General features: G+C 39.6%; 1 protein-coding gene across 1 annotated transcript in view; it reads left to right on the top strand.

The window, feature by feature from the left end:
* Pdk (pyruvate dehydrogenase kinase) overlaps positions 1–17,104 on the top strand; it is a 60,981-nt gene extending 43,877 nt beyond the window's left edge. Inside the window, exons 8-12 of the mRNA XM_075692139.1 lie at positions 549–656; positions 4,880–4,990; positions 7,320–7,433; positions 9,594–9,811; positions 16,505–17,104. Coding sequence (XP_075548254.1) covers positions 549–656; positions 4,880–4,990; positions 7,320–7,433; positions 9,594–9,811; positions 16,505–16,514 — 561 coding nt within the window. The 3' untranslated portion in view covers positions 16,515–17,104. The remainder of the gene's footprint in view (positions 1–548; positions 657–4,879; positions 4,991–7,319; positions 7,434–9,593; positions 9,812–16,504) is intronic.
* Positions 17,105–18,827: the final 1,723 nt, after the last annotated feature.

The following is an 18,827-nucleotide window of genomic DNA, read 5'->3' as shown; positions in this document are numbered from 1 at the left end:
AAAATGCATTCATTATAGCCTATATTCATTATAAACATATATTTGTTACATACTGATATTGGCAAGAAATATTTTACATTTACATCATTATATCTAGCAAATCGTTAAACCAAAATTCAGCTAATTCCGGCATGTACTGCAAGAGCACTGAACAACGAACACACATAGTAGCATGGAAGACCGAGGTCATCCGCCTTGTTGGCTTAGCGGCTATGACACTGTGCTGCTAAGCACGAGGTCCTGGAATCAAATCCTGGCTGCAGCAGCTGCATTTCGATAAGGTGAAATGCAAAGAACACTCGTGTAATGTGCATTGGGTGCATGTGAAAGAACCCCAGGTGGTCAAAAGCAATTCAGAGTCTCTTGCTATGGCGTGTCTCATAATGAGATCATGGTTTTGGCACATAAAACCCCGGAATTTAATTACCTTAAATAAGCACTGAGGTCATCATGAAGAAACGTGTAATGTCAAACTTGACAGATGTGTAATTTTGCTACCTGTCCAACTAATCAGGGGCTCAATTTGTTTTTTGCTTTTACGTACACAGAACTCCATGAGAGCGGTAGTTGAGTACCACGGGACTGAGACCGAATCCAGCGACTTGCCTCCACTGAAAGTGCTCATTGCTCGAGGACGAGAAGACCTCACCATTAAGGTTTGTTGCACAGTCTGTGCTCAAATATTTTAGCAGCCATGTTCGTGCTCTTGCTTCATCAGACATGCAGAGTGCCGAACATTTGATGAGAACTGGAGATATCTTCATCTGTGTAACAAAAGCTCTGCAGATGTGATTCTTCCGTGCAAGATATCAGTATTAATACCTTAATCTCTATCCTTTATCAGTGTAAAGCAGAACATGAGGTTGCATTTAAGAGGCTGCAGTAATTGTACAATTACTGAATATAAGCTCTCCGCAAGTTTCAATGTTAACAAAACGTTATTTGGTACTTATTGAAGCAATGCTTAATTTCGTGGCCTCTGTCCCCAGGGTTTAGCATGCATGGGTCAGTCGGCCAATCATTTGGCTGCTGGTTTTTTTGCCTTAATGGCTCAATGGGAAGGTTTTGACACTCGCATGGGTGAAGCATGGTGAGACTAGAGGCATGGTGCTGTGTGGGAAAGCGAAAACACTAGTGCAGAAGTACACCACACAGCTATAGGTTAACACAAGCCGTTGCTCAATTAAAAAAAAATTATGCAGAGCCTACTCATTGTGAAAAATCGGTGTTAATGCAGAGCATTTGCTATGCGCAATGCATGTAATGAAGTGTTTAAATGTTTAATTTTGTGTGTATTCCAATTCTGGTATTTGGGCTCGCTAAGTAGCCATTAGAAGCAGGCGGATGTATACCCTCAAGTAGCCTGTGTTGTTGCATGATATTGATGTGAATGTCCCCACTGCCATGTGTAGTAGAACACACAACGGCATCTCTAGTACAATGGAAGACACATTAGTGCAGTGAAGATGGCGAAACACCCGCACAGACACTGGCATGACGCTGAATTAGACGCGTATATCATCTGCTGTGTACGAGAGAGAATGAGGGAGAGAAAAAGCCGGCAGATCCCACACCCTGTGGGAATTGATGTTATGCAAAGCACTGTGCGGGGAGCATACCTTGTTACCGAAACGACTGTGAGAGCACCAAGACATAGGCGGCTAGATAGATACAGTCAAAGTGGCAAATGTTCGCCAAGAAATGCTTCGCATTTAATAAGCTTAAAATAGCTTTCAAAAACTTGCCTACAACTGGTTTTATGGGTGCAGTGCAGATCAGTGTAGAGAGAATGAGAAAACAAACACTCGCTCACACAAGGCACCACTGAAGTAGACACAACACCAGATATGTCTGGATTTTAACTGGGGTGATCTCAAAGGCGGTGCAATGTGACAGTCAAAGGGCTAGCTGCCAAAACGGAAGGAAGGGAGAAACTGGCGCGCTTTCACTTTCACAAGTATGCTGCTGCTATGCAATGCCATGCATGTGCCAAGTGCCTTAAAGCACTAACTTGCACGAGAGAAGAATTGCTAAAGCTGTTCATTTGAGCTTTGCATGCATCTGTTGCCTCATGAGTAGAGCAGCTGACTGCTGTGATGGGGAGGGACTTGTGCTCAAAGCCTATCTTCAGACCTAATCTCCACATAATGCGACAGATGAATGGCACCAACTGCCTGATCTAATAGCTAGCAAGTGCAACTGAAGCTTACAACTTACCTTCACATACAGCCACCATATAGTACTAACTAGCAGTCCTACTCATTGCTTTGTGCTTGTCCTTCACTTTTTTAATAGTTTCATTCAAATATAATGGTGCTTTTCTATCTGTAAGTATTTTCTTTTCTGTAACTGTAAAGGTCTGACTACACGGAGTATGCGATACGCGTCTCACTATGCATATACATCTTTAAGTTCATATGTGTGCGATGAAGGACAACCAGTCACATGATATTCTCGGAAAGAGACTGGCAGTATTGAAAATATATAAATGATGTGAACACTTCATTGCACTATGCACAGCTTATATGTAACTTTCTTATGCTACATCATTCTATTTATTCTATGAATATTAGAGGTACACAGTGTTTTCAATTTAAGGAAAAATGAGGAAAATGAGCATAAGGAAAAATGAGTGATCTCTGCCAACTCTCCCAAGTATTCCGTAAAGTTTACAAATTTGAACTCATTCTATGATTTTAGGAATGTTGCGTCAAGTTCTATAAAAAATAAATTCTGTGCACAGAACTACGATTTTACGAATGTTGCTTCAAGTTTTGTAAGAAATAAATTCTGTTCACGGAAAAGTGTTGTTCATCGATCTCCAACACTACCGTTGGAAGTCTCGTGATCATGAAAGAACACCAGAGGAGTGCGTTCTTCAAGAGAGTTGATAAAGCTTCTGAAGCAAGCTAAATTCACAATAGCAAGGTTGCTACAGAAGTCGCTATAATCTAAAAACAATGTGTTGCTTGTCGTCTCCACTGTAGTACTAAGACTAGTAATAGTAGTAGTAGTAATAGTAGTAGTGGTAGTAGTTTGTTCTAATTAGAACAATAAGGACAAAATAAGGTAGGAAGAGAAGGGCTACAGGCATTCTAACAGTGTCACTTCTCATTAGACACCTGAACTGTCCCGTGGCCATGCGAAAGATGCAGATGAAGAGAAAAGATAGGCATAAGGAAATTTACAATAAAGCAGGCGTAGAGAAAATAGAAAAATAGTGCCAAGTATACTGCTTCTGTGCTGCTTCTAGAGTTACATCTTTAGTAAAGTGTGAATGTGCGTCATGAAAGACATGTGCTCAGAACAAGCTTTAGAGGATATGTGCTATCCTCCACCTTCAATCGTGTCTGCAAGGTTTTTACAAATTTTAATGGTTGCAGGTTGGCAGGTATGGTAAATTGGCAGTGCCTTTTATGCTGAGTGTTTTAGCAAAGCCTTTAATCCCTTCAGGAGCCAATCAGTCTTCTGTACATTGAAAATCAAGTTTCACCACATTTCTTCCATATTCAAAATTGTGAAAGCATACAGCTTCATAATGGATTAATAATTTTTATATCTTCAGTAAGTTTTGTCAAGCTTACAAAATGTGGACTCCGTACGAGAGTTCTTTACAGGAACGTCAGACATGGAAACGTCAAGTATGTCTTGTTTAGTGCATCTGCAAAGGATATCTCCAGTCACTTGACAAAGATGCCTGATGTAAAACATCGTGAAAGACAACAAATGAAGTGAACCTGCCACACGATAGCACACTGACGCCGGAAGTAGGCACCCAGCCGTCTACCTTGCGATTTGTTTTACTAAAGCACTTTACTCGCAATATTATAGTTTGCTGTGCAGGTCCAATCTGCGCTGATTTAACAAAATAGTATTAGAGGGATTTTAAATATAATTATTGTCATCAGTGCTTTTGCTTTTGATGCGATGCCTTGTGCAGAATCAATTCTGCATATAGCGACTGAAGGGGTTAATCAAGCAATTCTTCGAAACAGGGCACCAAAAGTTATTTTTTTGCATGCAGTGTCATACATACCACGTCCATCTCATAAAAGAAACCACCCTCCTCAGCAGCGAACTAACTACACGCTGTTTCATAGATATGATGTGTTGCTAATGTGTTGCTAAGCTCAGCTTCCTTCTTATATTGCCATCCTTGGGCAATTGTTTTTCATGTTTTTTTTTTTTTTTCAATTAGCTGTTCTGCCTAGGTGCGTGCTGATATACACGTATATTGTATTGCCCAACTGCCACGCTCTCAAATGAGAGTAGCAGTATTGTAAATAAATAAATAAATAAATAAGTAAATATCATGCAATGCTATGAAAGTGAGAAGTTTCTCTCGCTGCTTGTATTTGTGACTGAAAAATAGTGTGTCACATATGAAAGATAGATGTAGGTATGCATCATGTTATTCAATGTAAATCAAGTTTCATTAAATCTCGAGCATGGTGAAATTATTACAAGGAAGGAAACGGAAACTAACCTATTTACCACCAAATGAGCAGTGTGGCACGTTTCTGTGACCAACAACCATGGTGTGCCACTTTGTTTTGAACTGGAAACTTCTAAGTGCAGAAATATGTGATATAACCTTATGTTGACAAGTTTTAGTTGTAATACATGAAGTAGCTATTCCATAAAAGGCATTGCAGATGAAAAACAACCGCACTTCAAAATACAGTGAGACTTCTCTGACTACACTCTGACCATAACGTTGCCTGCTAATTATGAAATACAATATATACTAGTAGGGTAGTATTGTTTGTTGTTGCTCCATTTTTCTTTTTGCTCATTTTTGCACACAATCTCAAATGCTGTTAAATCTATACAATTTTAGCTGTATTGTTTGACCATTTGCTGCAATTCATATTTCCAGTTGTGTGACAAAGGTGGAGGCATCCCACGGTCTTGCATAGAGTTGTTGTTTCAGTACATGTACTCCACTGCTCCACAGCCTTCAGCTTCTGGCCTCAACTCGGCACCTCTGGTAAGCATGGCTGAGTTGCAAACCAGTGCCACTTGTACAGCCTTTATATATCTACACGGATGCTTCAGCTAAGTGAGCTCAAAGGCAAGCCCTAAAAACTTGAAAATAAATGAACATTTTGATGCATGCTAGGAAAAAACTTGCGCTAGTTAGTGCTGGCTCCAGGATTATAATTAGCACTAAAGAGGCACAGAACCAAATGGAGAGAGGCTCAGGACAAAACACCAGTGTTGTGTCCTGCGTCTTTCACCAATCTGGTCATGCATCTTTTTAGTAATGCTAGTTAGTGCCTCAGTTCTGGTGATGGCATTACTGAAGGTACAGCCCTGCTAAATTTGAAATAGAACTCCCAATATGTGTTGGAATAAAGTTGAACCTAAATATAACAAATTAATGAATATAACGAAGTAAATAATGTAAGTTGCTCCCTGATATCAGTGAGTAACGGAAATATGCTTATAACATATATTGGATATAATGAACACATTTTCGTTTTTGATGCCACACTTCATCAAAGTAGGCTTGACTGTACTTGCAACAGATGTTGAAGGGGCTCCAAGTAAGTTTGATACTTTGATACTAGTTAACATCACTAAAGAAGATGACAAACAATCATGAAGAGGACACTGCTTGCACTGGACATAAACTGGCCTTGCTGCAAGAAAGAGTACATGTATTGCAAGTCTCACATTCACAGCAATAATTTGAAATTGCATCCCTTGCAGTCACCCATCATGCTTGCACACCACGTGTCCTCACACTCAAGCAATAAGGTTCTTCTTTCGAGATCCTGATAGGAAGAGTGCTGATACAGTGCAAAAGGCAGCAAGGGACCTACACATGCTGGAACTAGGAGTATCTTAATGCTGCAATCTTGTTGCCTGTGCTAATTCTAGTCTGCCAGCTATGCATAAACATAGTCTCCATCTGACTTCTTCAAACTGTCTTCCACAGGCTTAAACAGTTTGACTCGCATGGATAATTCCACATTTCAATAGAGAGGTGGGAGCTTGTTAGTTTGTCTAGAGTCAATACAAAGAGGGAAAAAAAGGAAAACTATGCAGGTATTTCAATGAGCAATGTTTTATATATTTAGTTGCCTAATTGACACTGTTAATCATAGGGGGAAGCCTGAGGTTGTTCTTGTTTGTGCTCTGTGGGAGAAACAGCAGGATCAGGCGAGAGCTGAAGTGTTCAAAACGGATGCAAGTTGTATTCCTGAGAGTGCAGTGTGGCAGATGCTATCAGTAGTAACAGGTGCTGTAGTAAGGGTTCTTGCATCTTATGTGAAAGTAAATGAAAAAGTATAATTATCATAGTTTCCATATATATATATATATATATATATATATATGTATGTATGTATGTATGTATGTATGTATGTATGTATGTATGTATGTATGTATGTATGTATGTATGTATGTATGTATGTATGTATGTATGTATGTATGTATGTATGTATGTATGTATGTATGTATGTATGTATGTATGTATGTATGTATGTATGTATGTATGTATGTATGTATGTATGTATGTATGTATGTATGTATGTATGTATGTATGTATGTATGTATGTATGTATGTATGTATGTATGTATGTATGTATGTATGTATGTATGTATGTATGTATGTATGTATGTATGTATGTATGTATGTATGTGAATATGCTGTCTTTCTCTCTCAGCTGAGAGAGAAAGACAGCATTTGACACTTTGTGGTCATGTTGTGCGAGTCAAAATGCGAGTTATATTGAAAGCCATGAAAAGGCCCAACTCGTAGAACGTGTAGAATTAGGGTGGAACTTTTTTGAAGATATATTCTGATCTCTCTTTAGTTCCAAATACCAACTTCATATTTACCCTGGGAAGAAACAGTGGTTATCGAGCAGACTGCCGTGAGTAGCCTGCATGTGTAGAAGGGTAAAAGGTAGCATTGCATAATGCATGTAGTTGAGCGGGCAACAGGTTCGCATAAATCTATGTTGCATATGCTTCTCGGTTAGAATAGTATCTGTATCTGTAGATCATGTATCTCTTTCTGCAATTGGTAAATACCTAAATCAGACTTCTAGAACACAGTAAAATCTTGCACTGGTGTTCTATGCAACGTTGTCTACAACATACATCCAAAATTGAAAATCATTATGATGTCTTTTTTTTTCAAAAGCAGACGAAACTGACACAATGCAAAAAAGCAAGTGTCTAAAGTTCCATCTCTAGTTACAAGTAAACCCGTTAATGTTCTTGTACATTTAGTTTTGCTAATCTTGTGCTTGCAGTTTTTTTTTCTTCCTTTGTAACAACTGCTTTTGACATTTGCATGATTTCAGGCTGGCTATGGCTATGGTTTGCCCCTGTCTCGGCTATATGCCCGCTACTTTCGTGGGGACCTGATCCTGAACTCTTGTGAAGGATACGGAACTGATGCTCTCATATACCTGAAGGTAAGTGCCTCTTAAAAATGTGCACAGGCTTTTGTACAGGTATTACATACATGGACTAGTCAAGGCAGCAGCTTTAAAAGTCAACTGCAATGAAAATTTGGCATGCGTAAAAAGCCTAGTATGAGATAGTGAAGGTATTGAGCAGCCTCCATGCCAAATTCTATTTGAAGTGTGAGTGAATGTGTCGGAAAAGGCTTGCAAAAACAGATGTTCCTGATGCCTAAAGTGGAGGGAAAGAATGCCTACATTACCACTTGCCAGAAGTTGCACAGAATCCATAATGGCTCCTTGGCATGAGATCCGATATTGAGCTGCAGCCGCAGCGCACTGAAAGTCTCAGAGGCCATCATCTGTCATTTGCATCGTATCTGCCTACCACCACATGCATGCGTCATCAGCTCTGGTAAAATTTAAAAGCTATTATGAAAGGAATTAGACAATTACCAGCCCTGCAGCTTTACCAAGGTTGCTACAATAGTAAATACTATTCAGTTATAACTAATTTAGCCAAGGCGAAGTTTCATTGCAGTTGGCCATTAAATGGGCACTAAACAGGTACACAAAATCGATTTAGACTGTCAGACTACTCTTCCAAATATTTTTACATTTATATAGCCAGGAAAGGTTGGTTCTTAATGATACACTGATGAAGGCTGGAGCTCTGTGCACTAAGGTGCTAATAGCATCATTACGACGTCGTAGATTTCGAAGCTATTTCTTCTCGTATTTGAGTCTGTGCTGTAAAAGTCTGCAAAAGTAGCAGGGTTAGGTCTTGGCTCGCTGTCAAATGCAGTGTCAATTTTCTTTTATTGAGAAACAGCTTTAAATAGCGTCAAGCTGTTTCTCTCAAAATTTATGTCAAGGGGAGCTGGGGTGTGGGAGCATTTCAGTATGCCATTGCCATCCATCTTTCATTATATAGCATCATCATTTGGCATGCCAAGCCTCCCTGCTTGCAGTTGTTTGTTAATTATGAAAGTATAATCTACCAAACTAAGTGTTTCTCTTTAATAGTGCTTTATTGAATTGCAGTGATTGAAAAGTGGATTATTGAATATTTTAGGAAAGGCAGGTGCAAATTTTCTCAGGTATGATTGATCATCATCTGTTTATGTGCATCCACTTTAAGTCTAAATATCACCTATAGGCAAGCAAGAAATAACTGCACTTCATGAATAATCTTGCACAGAATCTCGCAAGGAGAAGAACCACAACAAGTAGTGAACCGGTGCTGCATTCATTTGCTGTACCTGACTTCAGCCCGAATGCACATAATTATGCGTGATCGAATTCCACTTTCACAACTACACAAAATGATAGCCTGTCTTCAGACCTGTTGTTAGCGTAAAAATTTCTGTTGACATGTGTAGTGGCCACTTGCAACACGTTTGCCAATAAAGAAGCATAGCAAGAATGTACAAAATTAATTGCACTGTTCAATAATGGCAACTACCATGCATCAAAACTTCCGGTTTACTGAAGCTTGGTTGCAACTCTATTTCCCTCTGCAGATATCTGAATACTTAATATGTATCTACCTCTTCAGGCAATCCAGTTGAAGCTGCAGTTACAGTATTTGCCATAACATCTATTGTATGAATGTATGTTCTGGATAAAAGATGTACACTCAGAACCCATGCTACACGTTCTCTAATGATTGGGTACTGAATATTGTCGCATCGTAGTGTTAAAAACTAAGCACTGCCATAAGTGTGAGTTAAGAATTGATCTATTTATTGGGTGAACTTATACCCAGAAAGACAAATAACACTCCAGAGCACCGTTGTTAATCATTCAGCCTGGTCTTACAGGTCAAGTCTGTCTGCTATTCGTTTCTTAAGAATGTCTTGAGTGTCTTTCTCTTTAAGTGTCTGCTATTCGCACACACTTAAGAATGTGCCACACTGTTCATAATGTATGCTTAATCTGATCACGTGCATCTTTTTTGCTATAAAACTAGTGATAACATTTGTGTAGTTTCGGATACAGCAGGCGTCGGGATGCACCGAGCGATAACTTGGCAGCAGTGGCAGCCCAGTGAAAATGAACACCAGCATAAGGTCAAACAGTGATAGCTCTCTTTTTATAATATATTAATGTAGCTTTTTTTTTTTTTCAATGCCTCCAGCATAGCTTAACTCTGAAATGATCTTGATGCAGGCACTAAGCAATGAGGCCAACGAAATGCTGCCCGTTTTCAACAAGACATCGAGCAAGCACTACAGCTCAGCTGTGGGCGCCAGTGATTGGATCGCACCTCCTCCACCAGCCCCAGCAGCACCCTCGCCCCAGGGCCTCCGCCACATGTCCAACTTGCCCCTCAATGCAGCCAAACAGTCAATGCTTGCACGCAAGTTCTCCCAGCAGCACAAGAACAAGTGAGTGGGCAGGCTCCAACAACCTACCTGTGCAGTAGTCCTAGTTTGCAGCACAGCAAAGCCCAGTTTACAGTAATGTCAGTTAAAGTAAACAATTCACCACTACGATCCTATGTTACAATTGCCTGTAAAATGAAACAGATGGTACTGTATTTACTCGAGTAATATGTGCACTTCTTGCTCCAGTTTGGGACTTTACAGAGGGGGTGCGCAAATCATGTGGGGATTTCATGAATACACTTCCGATGACATGCCTACAGTGGTCACAATACACATTATACAAAGAAGAATAAAATGATAATAACAACCAAAAGACCGTCATATTACAAAAGCACCTAATTCGTCTCATCTGAGTTGGACCTACATTCATCCAACCCAGGGAACTCTGAACCATGATCGTCATTACTGGTGTCCCAAACAATACGTCCTCATTTACGTCGAGCACATATGAAACTCCAGTTTTCTTACAACTCGACTCCATGACTTTGGTAGAAACCATATCCCTCAATACTAGAGTCCATATGCCAAGCTGGAGGGCTGTCATGGAGTAGCACATGGAACGCGAAATATGCGAGTACAGTAAAAGTACAGTTACACCTCGATATAACGAAGTAGGTAAAACCGGCAATGTGTTTCGTTATATTGAAATTTTGTTGTATTGAAATTCAACGTATTATGTAAATATGTACAGTCACCGATTTATTTTTCTTACACAGAAGCGGGCCACAGTATTTCCCAATTATCGGGCAATTGAAAAAAGCAAATTTGAATTAGAAAACAATTCATTTTGATAAATTTGAGCGTCTGCAATGAATGATACAGTTTCATGGCCACGAAAAGCGTCGGTAGCGGGGAGCGAATGCTTCGTCTGCCTCTGGCTCCAACGGTCACCGAAACGCGAGATAACGCAACCTTCAGTACTAAACGCGCGGGAAGATGCCATGCCGTCTTGGCACGCCCACTCTTTGCATACGTGGCAGATTACCTCTAAAGCAAGGTGTGCAGCTGTGTACGCACTCAGCCGCTCTTACAGCCATGCACAGCCACAGCCGTGACGCGTGCCAACTTAACCCCCCTGTCCCTCACACGCGCTTGATTGCGATACCGCGAGCTCGCTTCTCTCTCTTTCTCTTCGCTCGCGCAGCGAGGCAGCACTCGTGCATGAAGCCACCACCTTCTCACCCTCGCACACTTTCACTTACACTTAAAGCACAATATGCGCAGGATGCAATGGGATCTTATCGTACTGGAACAATTTATAAGGAACATGATGCAGCTTCCCTTTAGCAGCAACACTTGTTGCGCCGCGCGCGATTCGAGAGGTGCGTTTGCAACCAACCCCTTGTAATTCAATCATTTGGCCATCTGGGTCCACGGAAGTTTCCATTTATTGTCTCAGCATTCCTTTGCTGCAGAAGCGAAATTTCGTTATATTGAAATCACATGCAAACACACTGCATTATATTGAGGCTCTAATTACATGGTGTTCTATGGACAAGATGTTATGAAAAGTTATACTTCGTTAGACCGAGAATTTCATTATATTGAAGTTCGTTATATCGAGGTTTATGTGTACTTCTTTATAAACCTGGGTAATAAAGCCAGGGTATGCAAATTATATGAGGGCATGAATTACACGAGTAAATATGGTATGCAATATACAGCCGAGCCTCTATTGGCAGACCTGGGTATAACAAATTATTGGGCATAATAACACATTTCGGGCCTGTATAAGTGTGTAACGAATATATTCTTATAATGAATGTTGGAGATAACAAAGGTAGTTTCGTGTCAGATGTGACCTTGTTATAATGAGCTTCGTTTGTGTAAGCAAACTTATGTGATACATAACAAATTTTTTGTTGTTTTACTGCTCTTCATAGTGTATGGATCTGTAAGCAGCAACACATGCACTAATCAGGGGTTCACTGCGTGTAAGTGCAGTACTTAACCATTATGCAAAAGGGATCCAGCTCCAGTAGGGATCATGAATTTGTCATTGCTGTTTAACACTTACATGGGAATCCTGCAATGTTTGCCGCTGCCTGTTTACTGGAGCAGTGAAAACTACTCAGGACTTGCTCTTTCGACAGTAATGCTGAGAAGGCACTTCAAAGCGTTTATTGCATTTCTGAACGTTCCAGACCTACAAAGGAGCAGTGGATAATCGGATGGCAAAGTGCACCAAATTTGCTAGATCTTGTACAAAAATTACAAGATGTACTACTAGAATACAAGGTTAACCAGAAAACAAGCACTTTCTGATAGACTTGTGCAATATATAGCCGTGCTTCATGAGCACAAGTAATTCATTTGGTGTATGGATATGCTGATTGCTATTACTTTTTTCGTTTGTCGCATGAAAGCTAGATACTCAAGCCAAGAATTTGCCAATAACAGTGCCTAAAAATGTGTATTTTATAATTTTAGTGCTGCCTTCCAGTTTGCAATTTCACTTAGTGTTATAAATCTTTGCCTAAAACTTTTGTGCCTAAAAATTCTTGTTTCAACAAATTTCATTTACTCTTATCGTTGGTGTGATACTGACATCACATAAAGAGAGAATTTACTTAGCTACATTCCCATGTCCTACAGTGTAGCCTAAAGTGCTATATTAAAAATTAAATATTGTTTACCTATTTGAAAACTAACTTTCCGATGGGCAAGAGTTAGCAAAAGCCAGTAGGGGTAATTTCACTTATAAGTACATATCTAGTTACAGTAAATTTCAGAGTGCCCAGTCCTAAATGGTTTATTATAAGTGTCTGGTTACAATGACCATGGTATGTTACGGTGCGACTAATTCAATTTTTTTAATCCCAAAGCAAAAAGTGTCTCATTATGAAAAGCTGTATAGCACATTAGCACCAATACATAATGGATTCCTTGCACAGACTGCACATCAACCTCACATGTAGGAGAAAGAAGCCCTTATGCTGAAAATGAAACATTATGTAAATTCCGATAGTCATTGATTGACAGAGCCACTCTTAATGCCCTAGGCATGAAGAAAATGAACCTTACACTGCAGCACTAAGGAATCAATTTCATCACCACTGCAGGGCAACTATAAGTCTGTGCGAGAGATTCATTTCACCACAAGCAGCTTACAAATAATGAAGCCATGGAAAGTGTAGGGGAAATTAAATGTTCTTCTTAATGGACATTTAAAAGTAATGAAGAAATTGGGATTGAAATTGGGAGCAGGAACTGCATCGTTATGCACGTGATTCAAAGAACATGAGGAGCTTTCTATTTTTTTTGCTAAGACTACACGAAGCCAACAGACAGTGAAGCCAAGGAAAGCATACGGGAAAGTAATTGTTCATAAGGCGAATTTAATTGAACAGTATTTTTTACAGCAAATAGCTGGGCTTGTTGCCTAGCATTAATTTTCTCCATGCACGTGTACTGAGCAGTATAATATTACTGCCTTCTGGACTGGCCCAGGGCAGTGTCCTTGGGAATGCATAGAATGGGACGATAATAGAGTTCTAACTGCTCACAAAGTTGAAGGGACTTGACCAGTATGTCAAAGAAGTTTTCTCCCAAAAAGTATGTGCTACTAGAAAAAAATTGTGGGACAGCAGTGCCAGCAACAGGAACCATAAAGAATGCGTCAAACTTGTATTTGATAAAGTATCAGTGAGTGGAAAGCATTACACGTGGAATGATGAAAAACAAGAGAAAGCAGCCATTCCAAAGCGTGTACTGCCATGACAAGGGAAAAGCTTGCACCCGTTGAAGCTCTTGAATGTTAACTGCCGAAGTATTGTAAATAAAGCTGCAGATTTGAAATATTTGATTTCAATTCTTGACCCAGACGTGGTAGCACTTACCGAAACCTGGCTCCACGATGGGATATATGACAGTGAATTTGTGCCTCCTTACTTTAAAGTTTATCGTCGGGATCACACCACTAGGGGCTGCGGCGTCGCGCTGCTGTGTTAAAAAAAAGCTGAAAGTTGTGCACATGAATGGCCCACCTAGCCTCGAAGGTTTGTTTTGGAAGACGTTCAGTGATCAACACTGTGTGATGGTAGTGTTGTTTGCAGATCACCAGGTTCCGATCTAGAAGTGCTAGAGCATTTGAAAAAATGTTATGAACAGTACAAACACGAATACCAAGATTATTTTGTGTGGCGATTTCAGTCTCCCGACTATTGATTAGTCTACGTTTTCAGCTGGAAATAGTGATGTTGCTAATAATGAAGACCTCATTGACATTGTGTTTTGCTTTGATTTAAACCAGCTGGTCAAAGATTACATGCACTTTCAGGGTACCAGTATGTCTGTTCTGTATCTTGTCTTTGTGCGTAGCAACATCCCCATTGAAATTCAGGGCAATGTCATTGATGGCATTTCAGATCATAAAGCTGCCTTAGTTCAATTTAGTTCCATTACACAAATAAAGCCAACTAATGTAACTCATCTGCTGGTTTCTTCCTCTGCCGATGATGTTAGCTTTATAGATAGATTGGAGCTACCATTTGGTGAACTTCTAAATAGTGCTAATAACGATTCTAATGATGTAAATTCGATCTGGTTAAAGTTCAAGAACACTGTGCATGCTTGTATTCATCTCTTTGTGCCATTTAAGCTTAGGAAACCTAATGCGTCTAATCCATGGATCACGAGAGATGTTATTCAAAAATAAATATTAATCGCCTAAATAACAAAAGAAAAAACGCAACACTGAAAGCCTATGTGATGAAATCAAGGTCTTGTTCTCAAAACTAAATACTCAAATTCATCAAGATTGGAACTTTTTATAATGTTCACCTAGTAGGCTAACAAAGAAATCGCCTGCTAAGTTTTGGAGATTCATATTACCAAGAACATCTAGTGGCGATACCTTCGGGATAACAATCGCTTAATGTCTGATGAAACATAAATCTCAGATGCATTCAACAATCGTTGCAAATCACTTTTCACATGCAATAGCTAATGCACACCTCATTTTGTCGAATTTGAAATCCTGCCTGCCATTGATGACTTGGAAATTGCTGAACAAGGTGTGTTTAACCTTTTTGTTGAATTCACACGAGACAAAATCCTCTGGACAAGATGAAATACCCAATGCCTTTTTAAAGAGGTACACCGAGTGGTTGTCTAAATTTCTCTCAGTTATCTTCAATGCATTCCTGTCGTCAGGTGCATTGCCAGACTGGAAACTGTCCGAAATGAAGCCGAGTGGTATACAGAATACCCTGTGAGGATTGTGCCTTCTCGTACTTCGGCAAAACTGGGAATTTCGCAAGACGATTGACAGAACATAAACGCAATGTCGAGAAAAATCGTCATGTGTCGAACGCACTGGTGGAACACGTGTACAAGTACAATCGCATAATAAAATGGGACAAAACTTCAATCATTGGGAAAGAAAACAATGTGACCACGAGGCTGCTGCTCAAATATTTGCATATGCAAGCAACAGAAATCGCTATCAACAGGACTGATGGTACCCTGCTTCTAGTTTATATTGATTTTGCCCGATTTTGCCTGATATATGATTTTGCCTGAGGCGTGATTTTTCCTCGGCTATATATTATCGTCAAATAAAGTGAAATAGACGCAGTGTTCTTGGGCTTAGCCAAAGCTTTTGATAACATTTTCCACTTGAAACTGCAAATTAAACTTCGTAGCATACCAAAAAATAATCTGCTTCTTAACTGGCTTCATACATACCTGATGTCTTGGCCCCAATATGTCGTTTGCAGAGAACTTCCATATAAATTTCTACCGGTTGTATCAGGGATACTCCAGAGTTCCATACTGGGACTTCTACTTTTTTTGCTTTATATAAGTGACATTGTTGATAGCTGTAACGCAAAACTCTGATTGCATGCTGACGACTGTGTACTGTATTCTGTTATAAATTCACCTGATTGATGTTCAAGATGAACTGAATGTTGAACTCAATTGCCTATTGAAGTGAAGCGATACGTGGCAGACGTGCGTGTGTGTGAATTACGCTAAAAGTGTTGTTTCGACCATTACAAATAAGAAGCATCCATTGATTTCTGACTATTCAGCTGATGGTAACTAACTTCTTTGAGTTACTGAAATTCAAATATCTAGTCTTCACATAACTCACGACCGGCATCCGGACTGTTATATTAGCTACATTCCTAATTACCCCATGACAAAATGACGCGAACACAACCGTTGTGTGAACATATGGACAAGTCCCACAAAACAATTGCAGAAAAGTTTCTATGCTTGTAATTGCGTAATGTAGTGTTCGTCCACGAGCCAACAAGTATGCTGCCTTCAGAACAATAACAGCCGACCAACTAGCCCACCAATACCTTCTCAGCAAGTACTAGTAAAATTCTTTGCCAAGCCAGTTTGCTCTGCCAGCGGAATTTTTTTCAATTAATTTTGTTCTTTAAACTGCTTACAAATATTGCAATAAACTTCTTGGCAAAAGTATGCAGGAAGGCACATGGCAAGGCAATTTTATCCGACAGTTTATAAGAGGATTGCACTTTTGTCTCCTCACATGAATGCACATTGCAGAATTGAAGTTTAAAACAGCTTTTTGTCTTGGTGGATATGCAAGTACTCGCACAATGTACAGATTTGGAATTGCTTATGCTTTTCATTTCATTTAACTTGTGCAGTAGCAGACTATGCAAGCTGTCGTGTGCTCATTCTTATATTGTTTTTCTTTCTCTCTCTTTATTCCAGAAATTTATGAACAGCCGGGGAGCTGCCATGAACTGTTCTTCAAATTAGTCGGTGTCTGTAAATACTTTTTTTTATAAGGACTGCACTTATTACTTTGTGTGAAAAAGTGTGACCATACTCCTTTCTCTTTAACACAGTACCGTGATTTTTTGTTAGACAGGGTGAAGATGCAAAGTGTTCATCCTTACGCAACTTGGAAACTGAAGGTCTGTGCATAGATGTGTCAGAAGTACAGTACACATGTCAAGTGTATGTTAATGAAGGAGTATGTGCTGGTCGTCGTGTGTGATAGGTTTTGTCATTGCCTGTATTGAAAAGTTTAATGTGACCGTTCGTCCCAGAATTTCCTGAATATTTTCACAAGGCCCCTCATGTGTGTAAACTATAAAGAACTGGTGGAGGTTTCCTCCCATTATGATGAATGGAATGCTGCTGTGATGATGCTTACGAAAATTATCAATAGCCCATGCAATGTTTTTTATTTATTTACTGCTGTTCTTTCTACGGGAGTTAAAGCCAAAACCAGAAAACAATGTTGATACCCAGCTCACCAAATAAAGGAAATTGGCCTTTGAAAGTGAAGTCACAAAAAAAAAAGAAGTCAGAATGAAAAGAAAAAGACTTCATGCTTCATGTGACAGATGCGTGATGAATGAAATACAGTTAATGTGAACTAGTTTGACATGTGTTAATTCTCTTTGGTTTTTAACTTTGACCCTGCTGGTGAGTACTAGAAGAAGCTCACACATTTTACTTACAGGGATTGAATTAATGAGCCAACTTATCATCAAGATTATCAATTTTCAAATCACCTTGGCTTCCAAGTAGAAGAGACCTTCCAATGAGATAGAGCCAGCAGGAAGGGTGCATTTGTGCTAATGTTATTTTATATTCTACACTGTTGGGGTAACTTCTCTACACTGTGTGGCATGGCTCATTTTCTAACAGAAAGCAACACTGCAGAATGGATAGATAAAAAGTGTGTAAATATGGATACATGTTTTTTGATCTATACTCCACTTCATACATAGCAGGCAATGCTATGGAAGCTGCAAAAGGAGTATGATCATTGAAGCCTCACTTAGCTTGTTTCAGAGTGCCAATATTCTTGATGTGTGACACTTTCTGTGGAACAATGACTGCACATTCAAACTACAACTTGTGCATGTAAGTAGGTTACATCAAATTACGCATTCGTGCACTTTTATGCTTCCAGTACCTGACATACCATGTTTTGGCTGCGAGCACGAGCGGTGTGCCGAGGCCACTGGTTGCAGAAATATACCACTCCTTTCATTTGGTGGCAATTATCATCACATTAGTTGTCTTTTGTGTATTAAGCATATTTCGCAAGATGTCTTTCATATAAATGCACCATTTACTGATTGCAAATGGGAGTTGTGTGAATTTTATCTAGCTCGTAGCAATGCCTGCTATGTGTGAAATGGAGCACAGACTTGATTATTGAAAAGATTATTGCATAACAGAGAAAACAGAGGAGGAAGCAAATACAGATAAAACTCGATATAACGAAGTATGTAATAACAGCAATTTGTTTCGTTCTATCAAAATTTCGTTGTAATGAAATTTGACCTTTTATGCAATTAAGTACAGTCGCCAATCAATTTTTCTTACACGAAAAGGGGCCGCAGAATTTCCTGAATTATCGGACAACCGAAAAAAGCATATCTGAATGAGAAAACAATTCATTTTGATAAATTTGGGAGTCTGTGATGAATGACACGGTTTCATGCCACGTGCGTCGACAATATCTTCTCGATGCTATGAATTAAGCAAAGCCAGCCACGCTTTCGCATGCACTCCGCCCCCGCGGCTGATGGTGTAACCCGCACTTGGACGACGTTATCAGGGAAAGCGCCGGCAGCAGGGAATTAATGAATGGTTCATCTGCCTCTTGCTTCAATGGGCCACCGAAACTCTAGATTACGCAACCTCCAATACTAAACTCGCGGTAAGACAGCTTACATGGTGCCACGCCGTCTCGGCACCAATCATTTGACCATCTGCGTCCGCAGAAGTTTCCATTTATTGTCTCGGCATTCCTTTCCGGCGGCAGTGAAATTATTTTATGAACTTTCATATATACTTCATTATATTGAGGTTCTAAATGGTGTTTCATGGGAAAGATGCTGTGAAACGTCAAATACTTTGTTATATAGAGAATTTCATTATATCGAGGTTTAACTGAACTGTATATTGAACTATATCAGCTGATGTTTAACTGTGTAGTGATCACTTTTGAATTTGCTCGTCAGTTTTGCACTATTCCCGTCAGCTATGCATCACAACCTACCCAAATAAT

The sequence above is a fragment of the Dermacentor variabilis genome, chromosome 5 (genome assembly GCF_050947875.1).
Source record: "Dermacentor variabilis isolate Ectoservices chromosome 5, ASM5094787v1, whole genome shotgun sequence".
Classification (NCBI taxonomy): domain Eukaryota; kingdom Metazoa; phylum Arthropoda; class Arachnida; order Ixodida; family Ixodidae; genus Dermacentor; species Dermacentor variabilis.
The sequence above is the reverse complement of the archived record's forward strand: the minus strand, read 5'-3'. Positions and strand labels throughout refer to the sequence as shown.